At 42.7% G+C, this 24,320-nt stretch overlaps 1 protein-coding gene across 1 annotated transcript; it reads right to left on the reverse strand.

Moving 5' to 3' along the window:
• Positions 1-19,211: 19,211 nt before the first annotated feature.
• On the reverse strand, positions 19,212-24,248 carry YLS8 (mRNA splicing factor, thioredoxin-like U5 snRNP). The gene is made up of 2 exons (XM_088982454.1): positions 23,979-24,248; positions 19,212-19,697 (listed from the first exon to the last, which is right to left on the reverse strand). The coding sequence occupies exons 1-2, from the start codon at positions 24,096-24,098 to the stop codon at positions 19,389-19,391; spliced, it is 429 nt and encodes a 142-aa protein (XP_088838580.1). The 5' UTR covers positions 24,099-24,248; the 3' UTR covers positions 19,212-19,388.
• Between the last annotated feature and the right edge of the window lie 72 nt (positions 24,249-24,320).

The raw sequence follows: 24,320 nt of genomic DNA on the forward strand, positions 1-24,320 counted from the left end.
TTGCTAACCAATCCCATGTGTGTGGGGTGTTGAGTTAGGGTTAACTCCCATACATGCATCATTATATAGGAGTTAGTGGTCTTGACAATGGAACCACCCTATTGTAATAGGACATGGACGATATTTGACTTAATACACTTAGATCCTTGGACCACTAAGTCATACTTATGGAGACTAGGGCCTTGGGCCCATAGAGATCCATATGAATTTAGAGGATATCATGTCAATTAAGCCCATTTATTTGGCTTTAAAATTTACAAGCCTACAAATAATTTTTTGGGGATTTTTAATGGGTCGAAGAGTTAAAGGATTTTTTGTAATATTTTGGGTTTGGGGGGTATTTTAGTAATTCTGGGTTAGGTAAAGACAGAATTATGGATGGTGGAAATGAAAATTGAGATAGGAAGAAGGTTTCAGATAAACAAACCAATAAGATTGTTCGAAATGGAATACTTTTAATTGAGGGGAAATAAGGGTATTTTTGGGTGAAAAATGACAAGGTGGGGTTTTTAAGTGTTTCGGATCCAATAGAATAGTCCAATTGATCTAAAGGTGCTCAAATAAAAGGAATCTAAGGTATGGGTGTTCTAATTGATGAAAAAGCCTAAAATAAAATCTTGCTCTAATGGATCCTATATGAATTAGAGAGGTTTAACTGGTCCAAAGATGTTAGGATCAAGGGAAGTTGAGGTATAAGTATTCTGGCATACGAGAAAGTCCGAAATGAAATCTTTGTTCAATGGATTGGTAGACAAAGGAATTTTTAGCCAGAATTTAATTGAACCATGATTGTGAATGTCATGAACAAATTGGAAAGATTTGATTGGTCCAAACATTCTCAAATCAAGGGAATTTAAGGTATGAGCATTTTGGTTCACAAGAAAGCCCAAAAAGGAATCTTTGTCTGATGGAGGGGTAAACATTGGAATTTTGAGATGAAACTTAATTGAGTTGAGTTTGTGATGACCCTAGATGAATTAGAAAGGTTTGATTGGTTTGAACATGCTTGTATTAAGGGAACATGAGGTACGAACATTCCTGTTCGCGGGAGAGCCAAGAATATAATCTTTGTGCGATGAATGGGAAGATGGTGGAATTTTGAGCTAAAATTTAACTCTATGGGTTTATAAGCGTCTTGGATGAATTGGCAAGGATTATTAGTCCAAAATTGTGCAAATCAAGGAATTTGAGGGATGAGCATTCTGGTTGGCAAGTAAGCCTGAAATGGAACCTTTGCATTGTGGAGGAGTAAACATAAGAATTTTAAGCTAAAATTTAATAGGGTAGGTTTCTAGGGATCTTGGATGAATTAGCAAGGTTTGATTGGTCCGAATATGATCAGATCAAAGAAATCTGAGGTACTAGCATTTTGGACTACGAAAAAGCCCATAATGAAATATTTATCTGATAAATGAGTAGATGGAATAACTTTTAGTTAAAATTTAATTGGATCAGATTCATGAGGGTCTTGGATGAATTGGTGAGGTTTTATTGGTCCAAACATGATTAGATCAAGGGAATTTGAGGTATGAGCATTTTGACTCACGGAAATACCTGAAATAGAATATTTGTTTGATGGAAGGGGAGATGATGGGATTTTGAGCTGAAATTTAGCTAGATCAAGTTCATGAGGGATTTGGATAAATTAGCGAGTTTTGATTGGTTTGAACATGCTCAAATTAAGAAAATTTGAGGTACAATCATTCTAACTCGTTGGAAAGCCCAGAATGAAATATTTGCTTAATAGAGGGGCAAATGATGGAAACTTAAGCTAAAATTTTACTATGTAGGGTTTTTGAGGATCTTGGATGTGTTGGTGGCGTTTGATTGGTTTAAATTTTTTTGGATTAGAGGAATCAGAGGTATGAGAGTTCCAACCTACGATGAAACTCAAAATGAAATCTTCATTTGGTAGAAGGGTACACGTGGGCATGACCTTGCTCAAACAGTGACTCAGCGTCACAGTGCAACTGATATGACCACAACTCGGGGGGAGGGTCTCACCGAGTTGAGCTCGGCAACTGGGCAGATAAACTACTCGCCAATGGACTTCGGGCCACTCCCCTACGGGAGCTCACTGACCCACCTATAGACACCCCGGGGTGAAAACACTTCGGGCCAGACAGCTCGGCATAGCTTGCCACAAGCAGCTCGCCACCTATGGGATAGCCCGACACAGGCTAACTCGCGAAAGGGTAGTTCGGCGTACCGCCAAAAGATCTCCTACCTGACAATCATACCCGGCAAATCTGGGGACAGCAACCATGCCCCTCATCAGACATCATCGCGCCTACCACCTTTAGAAGGTGCCTTACACCTGATAGGCACATACCCTACGACGACGGGCCCGTGCGTGCCACCCCAACCTTGCCTGTAACAGCTGTGGCAGACTGACAGTGGCGGTTATACCTGCCCTGTCAGAAGCCAGAGGGCCTGATGCGATGGAATTTTGTTATAAGGGGCTTATTCTCAAGGAACAAGGTATCTTCGAACCACTTGTGCAATCTGCACTCTTAAACTCCGTCTTCCCTTTGCTTCTCACACAGAATACTGACTTAATCGTCGGAGTGTTCCCGCCGAGAAAACCCCCTGTGAATTCTTCTTCTTCCTCTTCGTTTCAGGTACCTCTCAAGAGCCACGTGAGTGCCAGCTAGGAGTGACCGGAATGCGCAACATCATTTGGCGCCGTCTGTGGGAAACGCTTCAAAAGGCCTTTCTCTCTAAACTTTCATAGTTCTTTTCTTCATTGAAAAAATTCAACACTCATGGCTTCCTCAAGCAACATTGGACAAAGCATGGAGATGGATAACTCCAGGGAACAACCCCAGGTTCCCACGGTCTACATAGGACAGTTCGCCATTCCTCTCCCAGTGGACGGAGTCCCCAGCCTGAACGTGCCACGAGCGACGGCACCTGTGGGTGTTCCCCTTCCTTCCTCTATGGAAACAACCTTTGCTGAACCAACTGTTGTTCCTCTGGCAACCGGCTAGAGCTAGCTCGACGACCTAGTGCAATGCATGCAGTCCATGCAAGCCCAAATGTAGCAACTCCAACAACACCAGCTCTATCAACAGCAAGTGTTGCACCACATCTCCCAGTACCACTACCAGCAGCAGTTCCCCTAGCTACCTTAACCTCAGCTTCAGCAGCCGCAGATCCCACCTTGGCACCCAGCCTCGTAGCAAGCTAGGTCTCAATGCTAGGACGAGCGCCCCTCTGGCCAAGGAGAGGCCCCCCACAACCCCCCAAAAAACCAGGCCTCCTCCTGTGGCATACGAGAGAGACCAGCTACCCCGGTCTTGCCACGGGAAGACAAGTCAAGAGGAGCCCAGCTTGCCAGGTCTACATCACCTTGGCAGTCGAAGTTTGAAATCCCGCTCCTTGAGAACTTGTTCGAGATCCTGGCAACATACTCCAAGCAGGATCCCTCTGTCTGCAACCATCACTAGCGGACCGAGCTACTTTCTGCACAAACCATTCCAAACAGCACAGAGGTGAGCAGCACGAACACTGAGCCCACCAAGAAGCAGAGACGCCACCGCCGAGCTCGTCGATTTGTCACCCGCGATTTACCCGAGCTCAGGGGCAAAGAAGAGGTAAACTCGGCCGAAGTCAAAGCTCCTCTCCTCTCAGTTCCATCCCCCTGTCTTCCGAACTCCTGATAGTCCCAATGCCTAAAGACTTCAAGCTCCCCCCTCTTGACAAGTATGACGGGTCGTTATACCCAAATGATCACGTAGATGCCTTCTAGTCACAGATGCACCTGGCGAGAGCCAGTGAGTCATGCATGCATGTGTGTGGCCTTCTCCACTACTTTTAGAGGAGTAGCCCGTACATGGTACCGGAACTTGGCACCTGGATCGATAAGAAGTTGGGCGCAGTTCGCGCAAGCCTTCATGTCCTACTTCGTCACTAGCAAACGGTGCCCGTGAACTAAAGAAAGCCTCCGCAGCATAGTGCAAAGAGAGGAAAAGTCCATCCAGGGCTATATCAAGCAGTTCAACGATGCTTGTATGTAGATACCGCATCTGGACCCCGCTGTATGCCTTGTAGCAGCCAAGAAAGGCGTGACACACAAAGAGTTCAAATGGCACATGGTCGTCAACCAACCAGCGACCATAACCGAGTTTCTGAAGCTCGCGGACAGGTTCATAGCCACCGAAGAGGAGATCAACAAAAAGGGCAAGAGCACTCCCAAAAAAAGAAAGAGGGAAGGAGAGCCTTCCAATCAAGGGGATAGCCGAAAGAAAAAGGATACAATTCGAGGGGCAAAGCCGGGTCAATTGTTTCGAGCTCCTGTAGTGGACCGAGCTGATTACACCCCACTGAATGCGAAGCGGGCCAAAATCCTAATGGCGATCAAAGACGCCCCGTACATGAAGTGGCCACCCCGTCTAAGGGGGAATCCTAATGAGAGAAATAAGAATCTATATTGTAGTTTTCACAAAGATCACGGTCACAATACTGAGAGTTGTAAAAACCTCCACGGCGAGATAGAGGAGCTCATCCGTCACGGATATTTGAGAAACTTTGTACAAAATAATAATAAAAATAGTAATAAAACAGGTTGGCAAGGGGAGCACGGTAAGGACGCTCCCGAGTCCAGCAGCAGAACAACCATAGAGGCAGCCTCTGGAGGAGAGGCCAGTTTGGGGGACCATCCACATGATAGTGGGAGGTTCGATCATTGTGGGATGCACTTCAGCAGTAGCTCGGATGTCAGTTCGTGAGGCCACCAAGGAAGAGCAGAATCCCCCAAAGCAGCCAAGGATAGAAGAGCCAATTTTCTTCACCGAAGATGATGCACGAGGGATCCACTATCCCCATGATGACACACTCGTAATAAAGCTGAGAATCAACAACTTCGAGGTCAAGCATATACTCGTTGACTCAGGCAGCTTGGCCGACATCTTCTTGAAAGCTGTGTTCGACCAGCTTCAGTTGCAGAGAAGCAACCTGAAGTCTACAGACACTCCTTTGGTAGGCTTTAACAAAGAAGAAGTCCGGCCCCTTGGGAAAATAACAGTACCTGTGGAAATCGGCACATGACCTTGTGTGGTCAGATTCAAACACGACTTCCTGGTGGTTGCGACCCCCTCCCCCTACAATGCCATAATAGGTCAACCGATCACCCATGTCCTACGGGCGGGGGTCACCACTTACCATTTGGCTATGAAGTTCCCAACAAACTTTGGTGTGGGGGTAGCACGGGGTGACCAGCTCGAGTCCAGCAAGTGCCATGTCGCCGCCCTGAAGGGAAAGACCAAGGCAGTCAACGACCTCGAACTGGAGCGGCCTACAGAGCAAGGCAAAGAATGAACCGCACCCATGGAAGAAACAATCACAGTCCCGACCTCAGCAGCAAACCCAGCTCGGACGCTTCAAATCGACGCTTCCGTCCAGAAGCCTCTACGATCAGAACTGGTAAGCTTCTTACTTCAAAATTTAGATATTTTTGCATGGTCTGCGACAGAGATGCCCGGTATAGACCCCGAACTCATAAATCACAAGCTGAATACTGATCCTGTAGTCAAGCCCGTTAGATAGAAGAAACGCACCTAGCCCCAGAGCGGTGGAAAGCGGTCGACGAGGAGGTCGAGAAACTCCTCGCAGCTGACTTCATAAGAGAAGTCCACTACCATAGCTGGGTAGCCAACCCCATCCAAGTGAAGAAGGCCAATGGCAAGTGGTGCATGTGTGTCGACTACACTGACCTAAATTGAACTCGCCCAAAAGATTGCTTCCTGCTCCTCAGAATTGACTACTTGGTGGACGCGACCTCATGGCACGAGTTGCTAAGTTTCTTGGATGCCTATTCGGGCTATAACCAAATCAAGATGGACCCGACAGACGAAGGAAAGATTGCCTTCATCATAGAGTTCAGTCTATACTACTACAAGGTTATGCCCTTCGGGTTGAAAAACGCAGGGGCAACCTTTCAAAGGCTTGTAAATAAGTTGTTTGTGCCATTAATTGGAAAAAAAGTAGAATGCAATGTAGACGACATGGTCGTCAAAACTCAATTCTCACATGAATTAATACAAAGCTGAAGGGGATGAGAGATCCATCCCATGGACGCCCAAAGATTGTGGAATAAGGGGCGAATTTCAAAAATTTTTCTCACCCTTCAATTGGGAATCACATTCCCTATTTAGAAAATCATATTTTCAATGATCATTCTTGAACCTTAAACTGAACCAGATCTGAACCAAAAAGGAATAGGAGAGAATTATACTTGATACGGAGAAGTAATATCTCCCAACGAAGGTGTTCACGCCCAAGGAAGGATCCAAAGACTGCTCCCACTAAAGATGGCGCAGTGCAGGATGGAACAGAATCAGCAGTGTTTTTCCCCAAGAACTCTGTCCTTCGCAAAAATCAGTAGAATGGTACGTGAGCACAGCTTCCTTTTCAATCCTTTCTCAAAGAACTGGTGTCAAGATCCAATCTTGACTTCTCCCACAACTGGAGATCGAACTGGCAAACAGGGCGGCAAGAACAGGGAGGCGGCAAGAGAGTATTCGCAGGGTGTAGAATTCTCTCTTCTTGATTTCAGCACTAAACAGGATCTGATGTATATCTCCTAAAGGCTGCCGCCCCCTCCTTCTTTTGTTAACTTAAAAGAAGCAGTTAGGAGCTGCTTATCCAAATCACATTTGGATAAGCCTTCTCTTCTAGTGATAAGGATAAACCCTTATCTTATCTGCAGATTAGAATAGCTTTCTCCTAATCCCATTAGGAGATTTCTAGATCTGAATCACATTTAGATCTGGACTGATCTGGACTCTCTGAGTGGATAGGATTAAGACCCTATCCTATCTGCTAATCCATCTCAGAATTTGCCCCTTTAATTAACTAAATAAATAGCCCAGTTCGAAATGGGCTTTAGGCCCATTAAGCTTATGTGCTCACTTAACCTTCCTAACTGCTGCCCAGTTGGGCTTCCTTGTATGGCGTGGGACCCAAGCATTGATCTACACATCATTCACATGGGTTCGGCCCAGCCTTTGTTACAAGGCCTGGTCGAATACACTGTTAAAGACAGTGCACCCCCTGAAACCCATTGAATGGGCTCTATGGGCCCAACACTTACCCTAAGTGGTCCTTGGGCCAAGCCACCTTGTAACACCCAGGGACTGTGGGCAGATGCAAGATTAGCCCATCAGGTATTATCCTCAATGGTCTTACACTTAACCTCTCAGCCCTTAATGATCATACACTGCCCGACAAGTGTTGCACTCTTCACTTATATGGATCCCGGGAATTAAAACCTTTTTGCAAACATTTTAGAAACCATAATATATATACTTTTATATCTCATATAAAATATATTTTGCAAAACAAATCTCAACGGTTGAAATCGGCTGCCGGTAGTCTTGGTTTCCAATAGTGAGAGTGCATCCCCGATCATTACCTTTGTCCGACAAAGGGGCCGATCCTGTCACTATGATCACCCACTCAGATGAATTCTCAGATTGTCCCAACATACCCAAGTTTTGATCCCGCTAAGGATCTCACTGATTGGTACATAAGTATCATAATCGAGTCTAGGGGTCGGGTGTAACTTTCCAGTTTTGCCCATCAATCTCCAAGGTCCAGGGCAATACTGGAAATCTGATCCAGTTCAAAGATTCAATTAATCTCACACTATATGTGCCTAGGGTCTCACCCCGGTAGTTGAGACAAGCCACCCCAACCGACTTGGTGGTACCACAGTGTCAGCCTTGTTAGGATAGGTCTCCCCAGACCGACCCACTGGCTGTGAACATTCTAAACTAACACGAGTCTCAATAAGTGTCTAGTTTCAGGGTATTACACAAAAACATACCAAGGGAACATGTATCAAATATGCACTTTTATTCATTTACAATAAACTCATAAAGTACATCAATTATGATTGAAGCTAAGGGCATACAAAACTGTCTAACAAAGATTTGCATTCTATTTTTGAAATTCTGCGTAAGTTTAATATGAGACTAAACCCAAACAAGTGTGTATTTGGTGTGACCTCCGGCAAGTTCCTAGGATACATCGTCAACCGACGCAACATTGAGGCCAACTCGGACAAAGTTAAGGCCATCTTAGATATGAGACCACCCCAAAAGTTGAAGGAGGTTCAAAGGTTGAAAGGCCGCGTAGCTGCCCTGAGCCGCTTTATGTCCAAGTCAGCGGACCGTTGTCTGCCTTTCTTTAAGGCAATTAAAGCAAAGGGTTCGAATGGACCCAAGACTGCCATCTCGCATTTGATGAGCTCAAGAAATACCTCGCTAGCGTGCCAATCTTAACCCGGCTCAAAGAGGGCGATGTTTTAGAACCGTACCTCTCGGCAAGCGACGAAGTGGTCAGTTGGGTACTAATAAAAGAAGTAGATCAGGTTCAATGACCCATCTAATATGTTAGTAAAGTATTGCAGGGGGCAGAGACGAGATACCCGAAGATAGAAAAGCTAGCGTATGCATTGGTAATTGCAACTCGGAAGCTCCGCCCATACTTCCAGGCTCACACTATTATTGTTCTCACCGATAAACCTCTGAGGAAAGTCTTACTTAAGCCCGAGGTCTCCAGTCGGATGACGAAGTGGGACGTTGAGCTCAGCAAGTACAACCTCCAGTACAAGCCGCGAACTGCCATTAAGGCCCAAGCCTTAGCAAATTTCATCACCGAGTGCACATTCAGCTCCGAAGTCCCCAGGCTGGTTGAGCACGAAGCCCCCTGCTCGGGTGAGCCCGAAGCTCCCAGGCTGATCAGGTCCGAGCCCAGTGTTGTAGCAGCCAATGTGGCATCTCTTCTAGTTCGGCCAAACGCGAGCTGGGATGAAGAACCCTGGATCCTTCACGTAGATGGCTCCTCGAACCAACTGGGCAGTGTAGCCAGAATAGTTCTACACGGCCCAAGTGGCACGAAACTGGAGTACGCGCTATGCTTCAAGTTCACGACATCTAACAACGAAGCAAAATACGAGGCGCTAATAGCCGGACAAGCAATAGCCAGAGAAGTAAAAGCCAAGCACATCATTATCTACAGTGACTCCCAGCTCGTGGTCAACCAGGTCATTGGCGAGTACGAAGCTCGCGAGCCAATCATGATAGCCTACTTGACCAAAGTCAAGGAGGCCCTGCTCAACTTCCAGTCACACTTCATCAGACAAATCCCAAGGTCGGAGAACGCTGAGGCCGACACCCTGTCCAGACTAGCCAGCGCCAGCGACATCACCATGAGAACCGTATACATAAAGGACTTGTCTCGGCCCAACATTCTCGGGGCGGCAGAGGAGGTTGCTCCCGTCGTTCAAGCAGAGCCGAGCTGGATTGACCCACTCGCGAGCTTCCTGCTACACGGGACCCTCCCTGTAGACCGCAGTGCAGCTAGAAGGGTGCAGCGCCAGGCAGCCAAATACGTCATGATAGACAAATGGCTGCACAGGAGATCCTACACGCTCCCCTATCTGCGTTGCTTGCGACCTACCGAGGCCGAGCTCGTACTCCACAACACTCATGAGGGGTTGTGCGGCGGGCACTTGGGGGCAGGGCTCTCACCTAGAAGGCACTCCGACAGGGATATTATTGGCCAACAATGAAGACAGACGCTATTGAGCTCGTTAGAAAATGTGACAAATGCCAGAGACATGCCAATATTCACCACCAACCCGCTACCGACCTCAAGTATCTCACCAGCCTGTGGCCCTTTGCACTGTGGGGCATCGATCTACTCGGGTCATTCCCGCCAGCAACAGGTGGAAGGAAGTTCTTAGTAGTAGCAGTGGACTACTTTACCAAGTGGGTAGAAGCCGAACCCCTCGTAACAATCACAACCCGAAATGTTCAAAACTTCTTTTGGAAGAACATCGTGTGCTGCTTCGGATTACCTCGGGTATTGATTTCTGACAACGACAAGAAGTTCGAGGACATCAAATTTCAAGACTGGTGCCAAGACATGGGAACCCGACAGAATTTTGCTTTAGTCGCACACCCCCAAGCAAACAGTCAGGCAAAAGTCACGAACAGAGCCATCCTCTGCGGATTAAAGGCACGGTTGGACTGAGCTAAAGGATTGTGGGCAGATGAACTACCCAGTGTTCTATGGGCATACTAGACCACGGGGAAGACTGCCACGGGAGAAACACCCTTCAATCTCACCTATGGCACCAAAGCAGTGATCCCCACAGAGATCGAAGTACCTACGCTGCTGCGACTAGAAGCATACAATGATCAGACAAACGAAGATGATCTACGTACCAACCTTGATCTGCTCGACGAAGTAAGGGACCTCGCGTACATCAGGACCGCAGCCTACCACCAGAGAGTAGCTCGGTACTATAACGCCAGTGTCAAGAGGCGGAACCTCCGCGTTGGCGACCTGGTCCTTTGTAAAGTTGTGGTACCTGAGCCCGGCGCTCGCAAGCTCGGATCCAACTGGGAAGGTCCCTACCAAGTGAAGTGAGTGCTCGGGGAATGAACGTACGAGCTCGAGACCCTCGAAGGGAAACAAGTACCTCGGGGATGGAATATTATCAACCTAAGACAATACTATCTGTAAGAATTGAGTAGCCCAAGAGCCACTCCCAAAACCTAAGGGCCAGAATACCGAGCTAATATGACTTCGGCACAACAGGACCCAGTCACCTCTATGGCATGGGCAGACTCCGAGAGTGGGCCACGAGCCACTCCTCCAGCCTAAGGGCTGAAACGTCGAGCTAATGAAGAAACATCAGTAGCATAAAAAGCTAAGTTGTCCCATTAGCATGAATTAAGTACTTGCAGCGCTTGAGGTACAGGCGACTCGGGCATGAACCTTACAACAAATAGCCCACCCTGGCATGTAAAGAGTTGGACCCGTTAAGGATAACAGACGGCAACCTACTTCGGGTGCAGACAGGTCGGGCATGCGCCCTACTATATCCCTCACCCCAGCGTACACAAGGCTACCCCTACTAAACAGTTCGAGGCCATGATGGCCGTTAAGAAACACCCACTTCGGAAGTTCAATTCGATAGGTTAACAGCTTGGGGTGAGATAACCATTTCGACAAAAATGAATTGTGCAAACTTTTGACAAAAAGAAAAATCTCTTCATTGCAGAAGATTCATCACACAAATTCCACTAAGAACGTCTTGATTACAAGAAAGAAAAAGGGAGAAGATTAAGTTTCCAAATATAGGGAGCAAACTACTTCGGAAGCTCATCGCCTCTGTTAGGGACCTCCTCGGGAGTAGTAACTGGGCCAGCATCCTCTGCTTTATCTTCAACACCCTCATCCTCGAAGATCGCAGCCTTCTCTCTTATATCCTCTTGGAGGTACTCCACCTCGTGCTCTAGCTTCCCCTTTGCCTCCTTGAGGCCTTGCATCTCGAGCTTCAGGGCATCCCGCTCAGGCTTGAGGTTGTTCACCTCAAGCCCTAAGGCCTCTTGACCGACCTTGAGCCCATTTACCTCAGCCCTCAGCTTATCTTTGTCTCGGGCCAGCTCCCCCTTCTCTGCCATTAACACCTCGATGAAGCTCTTCTGAGCCAAGGCATCACTCTCCAGGTGGTGGACCTGACAACGAATTGCCCTCAACTCAGTATGGGCTGCGTGAGATGACTTCTCAGCCTCCAGAGACCGCCTCAGGTGCTGATCTGATTGAAGGGTCAAGGCGCGAATGGCAGTGTTCACCTACAAAAGGGAAACCAATCAAGAGGAAAAAAAATAAAAAAGAAGGGGGAAAAAAGAGACTCACCACCATAGTATGGGTGGTAGCTCGGGCACCGAGCTGACCAGGAGTGAGATCAGCCCACTCGCTGACCTCCCCCGTGTATGCAGCCAGCTTGCTCTTCTCTAGGCTACACTGGGGGTTCAGGATGGTTTGACTCCCCTGTCCCTCTGAGCTAGATGTTGTCATCTCTACGTCGTGAGTGGAACTCTCAGAGGCCTCGGCGGCAGCTTTGGCAGGATGAGCCCCAGCAGCAGCCCCTGCAGCACAAGCCTCAACAACGCTCTTAGTAGCAGGCTCAGTGGGCCTAACGGTAGGCTCCGCTACCACCTCGGGCCCCTGAGGCATCGTCCCTCCTTCCAAGTCGATGACAGGCTTCAGTACCACCTCGGGCCCCGGAGCGAAAGTCTACGGAGGTTGGGCCTCAGCTAAAGCTTGCGGGGACTCAACGCGCTCCTTCTTGGCTATGCGTTTCTTTCTCTTCATATGGCGGAAGAGCTTCTGGTTATCTATTCTCTCTGCCTCCATGGGACCTACAACAAGACACGGCTTTAGCAATTCAAAGTAAACATATGTGCAAAAGGCCGAAGTAAAGCAAAACCTACCCGAGCTCAAGCCAGCCTGGACAAGCTTCTCTTCTAATGTGAAGTCTTTATAATTTAGCCCGAGCTGAGCCAGCATCTGGAGTGTCTTCTTGGTCTTCCCATCTAAGATGACATCGGGGTCTTGAACAGCTACCGTCCAGTCAGTAGGGAAGGGCCACCTCGTGCTGCTCCGAACTACAAAGTAGTCCCACTTCCAGGCCGGGACTTTACTCAGGAGTCTGTGCATGAGCTTGAACCCCAGGCTAGGAGACAGTAGTAAGACCGTCTGTGCCCAGGGAGAGTGCCCGAAGCACTCTTCTTTATGGCCAAAATGGTGCTAAGGATGTCTAGGTCAATAAGAAGAGAATGGTTGAAACAGAGAGAAATGGTCCCAACTATATTCCGTATGGAATTTGGGTGAAGTTGGTCCAAGGTTATGCTGAAGTGCACCAGCATCTCAGAAATTAAGTGGTGGAGAGGAAGTCAGAGCCCGGCTACTAATTGTTCCCTAAAGACCACAATCTCATCAGGATCGTGCTCCCATGGGAAACTGCCGGTAGGAAGGCTGTAAGAGTACTCCCTAGGAAGATGGAACTTCTGTATGAGGTCCTAGAGTCTCTCCACAGTCATGGTGGAAGGGCCGAACTGATCTGGCACCCGACCTCAGTGGAAAGTGGATAACAGATGACCCGAAGCCACCCGTACATCGGATGGCTGGGCGGAAAAAGGGACACCCCGAGCCAAGGTACCCACCTCAAGCTTGTCGATGAGGCTGTCTATGCTAGACGACATAGCCGACTGAAGGGAAAGAAACAAACTAGAAGGGAAAAGGAATCTCGGGAGGACTCACCAAAGAAACGCAACCAGACTGGGAGAACAGGACAAACTGGAAGACCCGAGCTAAGAGACCCCTAGCGCGAGCTCAAACGCTAACAACGAAAGCTTCATGGCGAAGAAAATGGCCAAGGGTCCCCCTATTTATAGCCACAACTGTGGGTTCATCGAGGCAAAAATGATTTAGCGCATTTTTGACATCCGCGAAGTCCAAGTCGCATGAAGTCTGTGATTGATTTGGACATGACTCGAGCCTTTTCCTGATCGAACCAGGCGCTAGACCGGTCCAGCTGGACGAAGCGCGCGACAAAGCGGCATAAATACTGATGCCAAATCCACCCGGTGCGTCATGACCTCCCCGCATTGGGTCATCGCCGCCAGCGCAAGGAGTGGGGGGCAATTGATGGAGGGTGATTTGGCCCAACCTCGCAGCATGGGTACACATGGGTGTGACCTTGCTCAAACAGTGACTCGGCGTGACAGCACAACTGATATGACCACAACTCAGGGGGAGGGTCTCACCGAGTTGAGCTCGACAACTGGGTGGATAAACTACTCGCTAGAAGCCGTCTTGTCTGCATCTCCTCCCCGGGGCTAAGACACTTCGGGGTGCCCCGAGGTTGGGATACCCTGACCTTTTTCGATACCTGAGCTCCTCTTGATGGACTTCAGGCCACTCCCCGACGGGAGCTCACTGGCCCACCTCTAAACACCCCAGGGTGAAAACACTTCGGGCCAGACAACTCGGCATAGCTTGCCACAGGCAGCTCGCCGCCTATGGGATAGCCCGACACAGGGTAACTCGCGAAAGGGTAGTTCAGCGTACCGCCGAAAGATCTCCTGCCCGACAAAATCTGGGGACAGCAGCCATGTCCCTTGTCAGACATCATCGCGTCGGGCACTTTTAGAAGGTGCCTTACACCTGACAGGCACGCACCCTGTGACGACGGCCCTGCGCGTGCCACCTCAGCCTTGCCTGTAATGGCTATGGCAGACTGACAGTGGCGGTTATACCTGCCCTGTCAAAAGCCAAAGAGCCTGATGCGACGAAATTCTGTTATAAGAGGCTTATTCTCAAGGAACAAGGTATCTTCGAACCACTTGCACAATCTGCACTCTTAGCCTTCGTCTCCGCTTTGCTTCTCACACAGAATACTGACTTAATCGTCGAAGCGTTCCTGCCAAGCAAACCCCCCGAGAATTCTTCTTCTTCCTCTTCATTTCAGGTACTTCTCAGGAGCCACATGAGTGCCAGCTAAGAATGACCGAATCGCACAACATCATAACCCTTAGGAGATTTTATAACGGATTCCAAGTGGGAGTTTGAGAACACACTGAGAGAAGTTCTCGTGAATGAACAACAGTCTTTGTTGCAAGGAATAGTCCGTGTTGCAGTCTTAGAAATCATTGACACTTGCGAAAGGTTTGAATTTGATGGTTGAAAACTTGAAAAGAGAATTTACATGTTATGAGCAAAGTGGAGGATAGGGTTGAGAAGGTGTGGCCTTTAGACAATAGTACATGACCAATTAAAACTTAGAAGCCATTTACTACCTATTTTTCTAGTTCCTCACTTGGATGCCTCTTCATGAAAACCCGAGAGGTCAGGTCGGTTTCAATTTGATAGTGTATAAACCGATAAAAACCAAACCGACCCAACTGTCATATATAATTATGCATATATACTTATGGTAATTGTTAACCTGCTTTCTTCTCCTTGCATTTCACATCTCCCATAAAAAAGTAAATTATGGAGAAACATTAAAAAAATAAAAAGATGACAAAAGCTTACATCAACCTGCCATTCATTTGTATTCTTAATAAAGTCATTTATTTATATTCTTAATAAAATAAGTGAAGTTACAAGAGTGAGGATTGACGGTATACAAGTAAAAAAACCTGACAAAGTCAAACAATTGCTATATGCAAAAATTGAAAAAACCTTTTAACTTGGGTTTAAAAAGACAAGAATGACGGTTCGATTTCAAACCGATTAAACCAACCTTAAGCATATTTAAATTTTACTTGGTTTTTATTAACTTCGATCGATTCCTGTTGGCTTATAAGTTAACTCGAAATGGTCAATTCAGTTGACAAAAGCATGTAAAACCGAATCTACCCAACTTGTAAGCATCCCTATATTTGATAAACATTGAAACCAAATAATGGTTTCATGCATACACCAATGCGTATGTGGTGCTGATGTGGTGACATTTTTTTTTCAATAAACGCGCATGAAACTAAATATAGTCTTAATTGTAATAATTGCATATATTTTCAATTTTATCATTTAAACATTTATCTTTTAATAGTACTTATCCATTAAAAATAAAAATAAATAATAATTAAATTTTATATTTATAAATATTAATAAAAAAGTAATGGTTCCCTAAGAATTAAGGTACATGCATCTTCATACTTCTTTAACACTTTCCTTTTTCCCAGTGTATCCTATTCCTAATAGTTCGTGCTTCACATAAATAATCAAAAATATATATTTCTTTTGTTTACACACCACACACACACATATGTTTTCGATTTAATGTCATTAAAATAAATTTTTTGGGGGGATTTATTTGAACTTCATTAGCATATCCATGCAGACCCTAAGGGTCTGCTTGGTTCATGGAAATAGGGGTCTAGAATTGGAATCGAAATGGCCTATTCTAATTCTAGCTGTTGGGTTGGGCAAAATGGGATTCAGATTCCCATTCTTGGCAAAATGGCATTCTGATTCCCATTCCCTCATTTAAGGGAATGATCATTTTGGCCTCTCTCCTCGGGAATGGGAATCTCATCCATTCAACAAAAAAAAAAAAAGAAAAGAAAAGAAAAATCAAATGACAAAAACCCCCAAACCCCATTTACTCAACGCCAACCCACCTTGGGAGACCTACAACTCTTCCTTTGGCAGTTAATTTTTCAGTTCCACTTGTATTAATGGCTATTGTGATTCCACTTTAGCTTATAAAATAGCTAACTTGCTTTGGATGATATGGAAGGATAAAAACTCTTTTTGTTTTGAGGATATTGATTCTAATCCCACTCTTCTTATTGATGCTTTTAACAGGTTGACAGTAGAGATATCTCTGGACTCGCTTCAGAAATCGTCCAACTCTTCCAAGGTTGATTATTCACCAGCTTCTCCTCTTTTTGGTTGACTTGGAGGTGTTAAAGATCAATGTAGATGGTGGTTTTGTTGTACCAAATAAAGCTACTTTTTATTTTTTGGCGCGTGACAGGAATGACAACTTACCAAGTTGTGGCCTTACTTTTGCGACCTCACCTATAATGGCTGAAGCAGCAGCTCTCATTGAAGCTTTAAAAATGGTGTTTTCTAAGGACCCAGTGCATGTTTTGGTTGAGATGGATAATCTTCATCTAGTGATCTGCTTAAACTCTTCTTTGGATATTTATCATCAAGATATTTTGTTTTTGTTAAAAGATATTAAATCTCTTTGCAACAGTAGATCTACTCTCTTCTCTTGGACTCCTTGTGAGGCAAATGCTGCTGCTCACAATTGGCTAGGCGTGGCCTCAGTTTGTCTTTGGGAATAGATGTTTGTTTCTCTTTGTGGTTCTCTGAAATTCTGGTGGATGATTGGGCTTCTACCCCTCTTAGATGTAGTTTTTCTTCTGTTTCTTTTTCTTCTTTCTATATCTTTTAGTTCTTTGTGTTGTCCTTTATTAGTGTTGATGTTCATTGTTTTTGGTTTTTGCTTCTTGCATGGCTGTTTCAATGAATTGCAAGTTTACCAAAAAAGAGTCAATGGGTTATGCATAAAACATTAGTTTTCTTTTTTTTTCTTTTTTTGCATTTTAGCTATTTCCATCATCAATAGCATTTTGTTTAATATAACTAATATATAATATTAAAGATATGTTAGTTTTCTACAAATTTTATGATATTTTCAATATTTTTATTTGATTATTTAATTTAGGCCATCACAATTTGAAATATCCGACCAAGTAAGAACTATGATTCCAAACAATCTTTAGAACATTCATTTTTTTCAATGTTTTTTATCCCATAGTCAAATCAATTATTCAAATTGGTTGACCTATCACTAGACCAAGATTTTGGGTCCACTTACCCTTAGTTGCTTGCCTTCAAAAAACCATTGGACCACCTGACCGCATAGTCGGGCCACTAGTTACAAAATTTCTTTAGCAATGTGGCTATATTTTTCTACAAAATTTCTTTTTTACTACTGTATTTCTATCTTTTTTTTTTTGTCATTTAATTATAACATCATAGAGTAACCCCTTTGACTTAGATGGTTGAACTACCACATGGATTCAAAAACAATATTGCTTTTGCCTCAATTTGAATTTTGTATTCCATTTCTATCATTAATCCACATATCTTATTATTTACAATCATTTTTGTTTAAATATAATAAATATATAATATTGGAAATATTTCTAAGCTTTTCTATTTTTGTATTTTAATAATTCTTTGTATGTTTTCTATTTCTAAAAAAATTATTAACTAGCTATAACATCATGGGTGGATCCAAATCAATTTTAAATTTTGTATTCCATTTTAATCATTAGTAAAAATATTTCTTATTAATTATACTTATTTTTGCTTAATACGATAAATATATAATATTATAGACGTGTCCAAAATTTTTTATAAATTTTCTCTTTTTATGTTTTTTATCTATTTTAAAATTTTAGTATTTAATAATGTCATTGCTAATTCACTTGTTTGACCCAAAACGTTGGACTGTTAACCCACCACCTAAAAAAAACAATTCCATTTTCAGGTTAGTTTTATAAAATATGTTTTAAATTTTGGTTCATGAATTTAACTAGTGGAATTCAATGTTGAGCAATAGAGATACTTTAAACATGAGATTTAATAGAGAATGAGAGTTAATGCTTTCAACATGGAACCTAAAGAGAGCCAATAGAATGAAATGATTAGTATTCAAATTAGAAATTTGCCATCTTAGTAAAAATGGACCAATTTGAAAAAGAGATATTTTAATATATGCTACTATTAAATGTGTGGATGATAGCATAGAACTTTTGTTTAATTAAAATGTCCTAATATTTGAATTTGATTCCGTTGTAATTGTAAGGTGAAAAATGTAACTTGAACAAACATTTTTTTCCACATTCAAATCCCTCATTAAATCTTATATTTAAGGTATTAATTCACATTAACATTCATTGAATCCTATTCTTGACAAAAATACTCTTATTTGTTAATTTGATCCCTCACTCACAAAAATGTAATTTGAACTATTACATTTTTCCTCATTAAATTCTCCCTCATTAAGTCTTATATTTAGGGTATTAATCTCATCATTTCATTCAACACTATATTAATTAATCATATTAAAGAAAATAAGTGTGATAAAGAATAATTGTCTTAATTGATGATAGAAATAAAAAACAAATTTAAAACCAATCCAAAAATATAGTTGTTTTCTTGATTTGTGATGAGTTAAATTTAACTTTTTTATTAAATAATAAAATTTAGAAAAAGATGAAAAAAAAACACAACAAATTTGTAAAAAGTATTTGGGAAATTTTCTAATACTGTATATAATATAAAATAAAAATAATAATATTTATAGACAGAAATACAAAAAAAAAATTATAAAAATATTTAAAAATATATTATTTACTAAAATCATCATCATCATCTTCCTAATAAAAAAAAGTCCAGAAGCCATTAAAATCCATTCCAATTCATGGTTGCATGGAAATTTTAAGAGAAAACTCGTGGTATTGCAATTTGTTAGAATGACTCGTGTTTCTAAACTTTAACTTGTAAGCCATATTTATAACTTGTAAAGAAAAGAACTTTTCTTGATTCCCCCACCCCACCTACTACCGACTACAGATGTGTAAAAACGTCCTAGACTAACAAAACCCAATCTGGAATAGTACGGAACATTTCTAGAATGCTTATGGTTGGATTTCATAGCCCATTGTCCAAAGAATCCTGTTTGTACTTGTAATAGATTCCAACTATTTCGGTATTCAACCTTATGATCATACCAATTACCAGGCATCAAGGAAATTTTCCAAAACCAACAGAGCAGGAAAAAAATAAGTATTAGGATCGAGCACAACACAATAGCTTACTTTGGCATAATATGAATGTTTCAATAGACGGCCATTATAAAAACAATTACAGATCCCCGGTTCATCCACACCACAAGTAAAACAAAGTTGGGAGCATAAATTATATCCAGTGCCGGACTAAAAGGATAAAATTCCAATTAAGATAAGCACAAACGGAGCAGTGTAGGCATACAGAACCTAGTAGCGATACTTGGTAGAATAGTCTTTCGGAGCAATTACCAGACCCCGACCCTTCCTGGCACCACGATAGACGGTCTCCACAATGTCGATGAACTCCTGCTTGTCCTTGAGAGCCCAGTTGATTTTGTTGTTGTTTCCCGTGCCCAGATCAATCATGATGTGCTTGTTGCGGAAGAAAAACATGACTGTTGAGGGATCATACAGCTCATACATGGTGTTAAAGTCAGGAACCTCTGTGATGTCTACTAGGTAGATCACAGCAAAATTCTTTATCGTCTCAGCAACTGAAGCCAACACTTCATCCATCTGCAATCTCACAGTCAAGTTGAAAATTGGTCAACAAAAAAAATGCGTTAGCCAATGACAGCATAATTTTAAAGCTAACACGGGAATATTAATGCTTGAAAATCTTTTAATCTGTCTGCACTAGGACTTTTTCTTTTTTTTTTTGCATACCACAAAGAAGCAAAGAAAATTCATTCATATATATCCAAGTTAAATTGTATCTCCTGGATTGCAAAAAGAATTCTCATCCAATCTGGAGGTTCAGCTCTGAATTCCATATCTCCCTTTCCTGTTCTAGCTCTATTAGCCATTCCAAGAGCTACTTGATTCTTAACTCTGCAATATATTCACATATATATTACTTTACAAAGAGCAAAAGACTGCTTGAGATATTTGACTTCATCAGACAGACCATGTTCATCCCAGTTTAACCGACTATTTATATTTGTTAAGCTATTTGCAATATATTTTTTTTATAAGAAACTATTTACAATATGTTGAACTAGGGACGGCAATTTTCCCCATCACCTTCAGGTACCCGGCTTCCCTGACCCAATGGGGTCGGGGATGGAGATTGTCTTGGCAGGAACAGTGCAGGTATTGATAGTGATACCCGATTGGTGACGGGGACAAGGATGGGGAGTGAATTCTCCGCCCCGCCCCAACCCTGATTATATATTAAGTAAGTACATATATAAACATTATTTATATCAAAATATATTTAAAGCATTTTTTAAATTTAAAAAAATTCCCTTATTTTAAGTAAATATCTTCCAAAAGTATTTTCAATTTAAAAATTCTGGGGAACCTATCTCCATTATGGATTAGAGATGGAGGGTCATTTTTATCCCTAGCGGGGATTGGGGTCGGGGATGGGAATATGGTCCCCGCTCCATTGCCATTTTGAGCATCCATATAAACTCTTAAGTTCCCTGCTTCCAATATGAAGAGCTCGCCTTAATGCTTGGAGAATAGCCCACCATTCAGTATGTGTAGTATTTTTTTCCCAAAAAAAAAATGATATTATACAGAAAGAAAATGACATAACCAGCTGCTGCATCATTGTTATTAACAAATGACCCCACTGCACAATTCATGTTCTTTCTCATTTCTCACCTTTCTTTCCACAATTCTGCCTTTGTTGGCAAGCCTCCCATACATATCTTCCACATAAAAAGTTGCATTCTCATGCTTATCTTCAGCTTCCAAGTCTCCTTCCATAGGTTGCCACCTGCATTTATATTGGATCTATTTATTAGTTTCTCATATGCTGACTTCACCTTCATAGCACTTGCCCCCCCCCCCCCCAATCTACTTGGGACTTGGCAAAGCATTCGAAATTGCCTCCTTTTCTCCCCCTTCAAACCACCTTTCAATTTGTTCTGCATCCCACATTCTATCTTCCTTCAACTCATTGACTTTTATTCTTGGTTTACTTGTACACTATTTTTTTTCCTTTTTGGGATTCCATCATGTAACATAGGAACTCATGGATCCCATATCTCCCTTCGATCAAATAGCTTCCAAATGAACTCATTTTTGACTTTCTCTTCTACCTTAATAAGAATAGTTAATATATCTTGGTTATTGGAGTATCAATGACCTATCAGTTTAAGCAAAATTTTGTTGGTTGAGAGATGGAAATGGAAACTTTCTTGCAGCCTTTTTGAGACCACTTGGAGTTGGAACCTCAATAAGAACAGGTACAATTTCTGGCCAACTTCAGGGCCTTAAAATGGAAAGGGCACTCTGTTTGAATTTATTGGTGAAAGCAAACTCCAAGTTAACCTATGGGCTGGATGACAAGTGAATACACTATGTGCTGACAGTATAAAAATATCATGAGAGAGATCAAACAGGTATCAAAAGTTGTCCAATATAGGCCACAGATCGATTAATAGTATAGTTCACACCATGACAATGCAGAGGGTAAATAGACAAAGGTGTTCTAGGGTACGTTGTGATAAAAAAGAATAGTTGGATAGGTGGCCTACTAGCCTAAGAAAGGGCAAGTGCTAATACCCTTTTTTTTCTATAATACATTTTTTTATTAGCAACATGAAAACCATAATTTACAACATGGCAAGTGCTAATACCCTGCTGTAAATAACTAATTCATTAAACAGTAAACACTACCACTAGGGTGTTGGCTAGGCCGCTAGGGTGGATGCTGCAAAAAGAAAGGAGGCAGGAGTGTCGCAGTGAAGAAAATATAAGATTTTGCACCATCCTAGCGCCTGGTGGGTTATTGGGGGTTTGGCTCTTTATTATTGTTGTAAGCTGAGGTATAGTTATTGTTTTTGAGTAGGATGGGGTGCTTGTTGTCGGTTGATCCTCGTTCTGTTCTTTTTTAATAGTTAAATATCAGAAACAGAGGTACATAATGGCCAACACTCCATACAGAAGAGATGGACATTCAAGCTCAACACAGTGACAACTGGCCCCAATAAAAAATGCTGCCCCTGGACCTAGAATGCCCCATTTCAATTCCCACCTGTTTACCCCATTCTAGTAAGGCAGTCAGCTGTCGACCACACTGTTGGCTTCCCTTGGTATTATAGATCTGAACAAGCAATTCAGATTGGTTGCCAATTTCGTAACTTCTCTTATTTGATGTCAAAGATTCCATCATTCCATGGGCCTTCAAGCCTTTGATTGAAACCAACTTGTTACCACCAGGCAATCACCATCCACAATTAGGCCTCCTACTCATGTTCTGATGTTAGTCTCAATCCATTTTAAAGAGATAATAGTTCCACTCCTAAGGAGTAATAAATAGAACTCTGCTTTGTCTGTGTAGCTTAACAGGATATTTCCATTATAGTCTCTAAAATCTCCTTCCAATCCCACCTGCCCTGGGTTCACAAGTGAACTCCCATCAAAACTCAAATTTTTCCCTTTTTCAGGTGATGTCTATGCTGCATGTCTTATCACTCCTCCATTAAATAGCAGCACCATGACTGGAGATAGGGGTCCAGAATCGGAATCTGAATAGCCCATTCTGATTCCAGCTGTTTGGTTGGGCAGAATCGGAATCCCATTCCGGTTCCTGCTGGAATGGCCATTCCCTGCCCCTCCCTTGAGAATTAAATCTCATTCCTGCTGATTCCAAATTCCCAATTCCCATTCCCATTGCTGTCTGAAACAAACAGACTATGGGAATAGGCTATTCCAATTCTGACTGTAAACCAAATGGACCCTTATTATTTTCTGTCCCTCCAAAATTTCTACTATTCAAGCAGAAATACCTCTGCAGAATAGGGGGTAAAAGATAAGGACAAGGTTGTGACATCTCACAACGGCACAACCCCATAGAGATTCCATATGCTCCAACATGATTTTTTTCAAGACTAATTTTGCCTGATTGCATATATTGTACCCTGGAACATGTACAAGGTGTCAAGGACCTAGGAAAATATAACTTAAATAGGCAACCTGAACTATGAGTTCTTTCCTTTTTTTTGTCTCTTTTTTGTTTCCTATTTTTAGTTGTCATTATTCAATTCAGTTTAATATTAGTTTCAAGAGTGCTTTCTGACGGTCTGACCTATAGAATCCAATTAGGCTCACATACATGCGCCTTATAAACTCAGGAAATACTTGATTTGAGCCGTAAGTGCTTTTTCCTTGCGACAAAGCTTACCTTTTTCAGTTTTTCTGAAGACTAACATCTGAAAATGGGTTCTAGATCAGAGAAAGAAAGGAAACCTTGACGACTCTCATATATATATATATATATATATAATTGAACCATACTCCCAAAAGCATGAGTAGAAAGCACAACAAACATTGCCTAAGTTTCCTCAGGCACACCAGTAGAACAACATTCTTAATCGAACTACGATACGTTAGGAAGTAACCACAAATAGGCAGGTTATTGCCAAAATGATAAAAAAACAATAAAGTGGTTTTAATTCGTTGGCTGCCCCAGCAATTTAAACATTATTTGCTTCAAGATAGAAATCGAAGAGAAAAATGGAAGAAAGCTACTACTACCAATGTAACAAGAGAGACCCACACATCTTCCGGCTCTGATTAGCTGCCCAATCAAGAAATGCCCTAAGGAATAACAAAACCCTAATTGAATTAAGAGGGGCATAGAAAGAACAGAATTCCAAGCCTTCAAGGTATTAGTTCTCCCAAACAGATTTCTATTAGAGCCAGCTAGCATCTTGCTACAACAAATTCCATGATCCATGATGAATTCGAATAGAACCTACACAACTACGAAAGACAAATTCAAGAAAAAATAAAACGAAGGAAGCAATAATAAGAGATCAGCAGATAGATATAAATGAGTACCTGCATGCAGGTTTCGTCCCAGTCATGGCCGAATCGGATGACGACGAGCCTTTCTTCCTCAGCAAGGATAGCCTGATCAACGGCCCAGCCGGAGTGCAAGTGAGGAAGAAGGTAAGACATTCTTTCCGCTACCTCTTTCCCTCTTTCTTTTTCGAATTCTAAACCCTAACACTTCAAGAAACAGAACCCACAAATGTCTTGAGAAATGACTGAAACAGAAAACCAGGAACTCAAGAATGAGAGAAAGAAAAAGATTCCCCAAATTGCTCCAACTGGTCTGCTCGCTCTCACTTTTCAGTTTAATTGGATGGAAGAGAATCACAGAGCCCTCTACCCTGTTCT

The sequence above is a fragment of the Nelumbo lutea genome, chromosome 4 (genome assembly GCF_056320005.1).
Source record: "Nelumbo lutea isolate HS-2025 chromosome 4, American lotus-T2T, whole genome shotgun sequence".
In the NCBI taxonomy this organism is placed as follows: Eukaryota; Viridiplantae; Streptophyta; class Magnoliopsida; order Proteales; family Nelumbonaceae; genus Nelumbo; species Nelumbo lutea.

Excerpts from the sequence above, each read along its gene's own strand:
- YLS8 (XM_088982454.1), bottom strand. The coding sequence starts at position 24,098 with ATGTCTTACCTTCTTCCTCACTTGCACTCCGGCTGGGCCGTTGATCAG. Across the intron at positions 19,698-23,978 it reads GGGACGAAACCTGCATGCAG|ATGGATGAAGTGTTGGCTTC; the intron begins GTACTCATTTAT and ends GTGAGATTGCAG.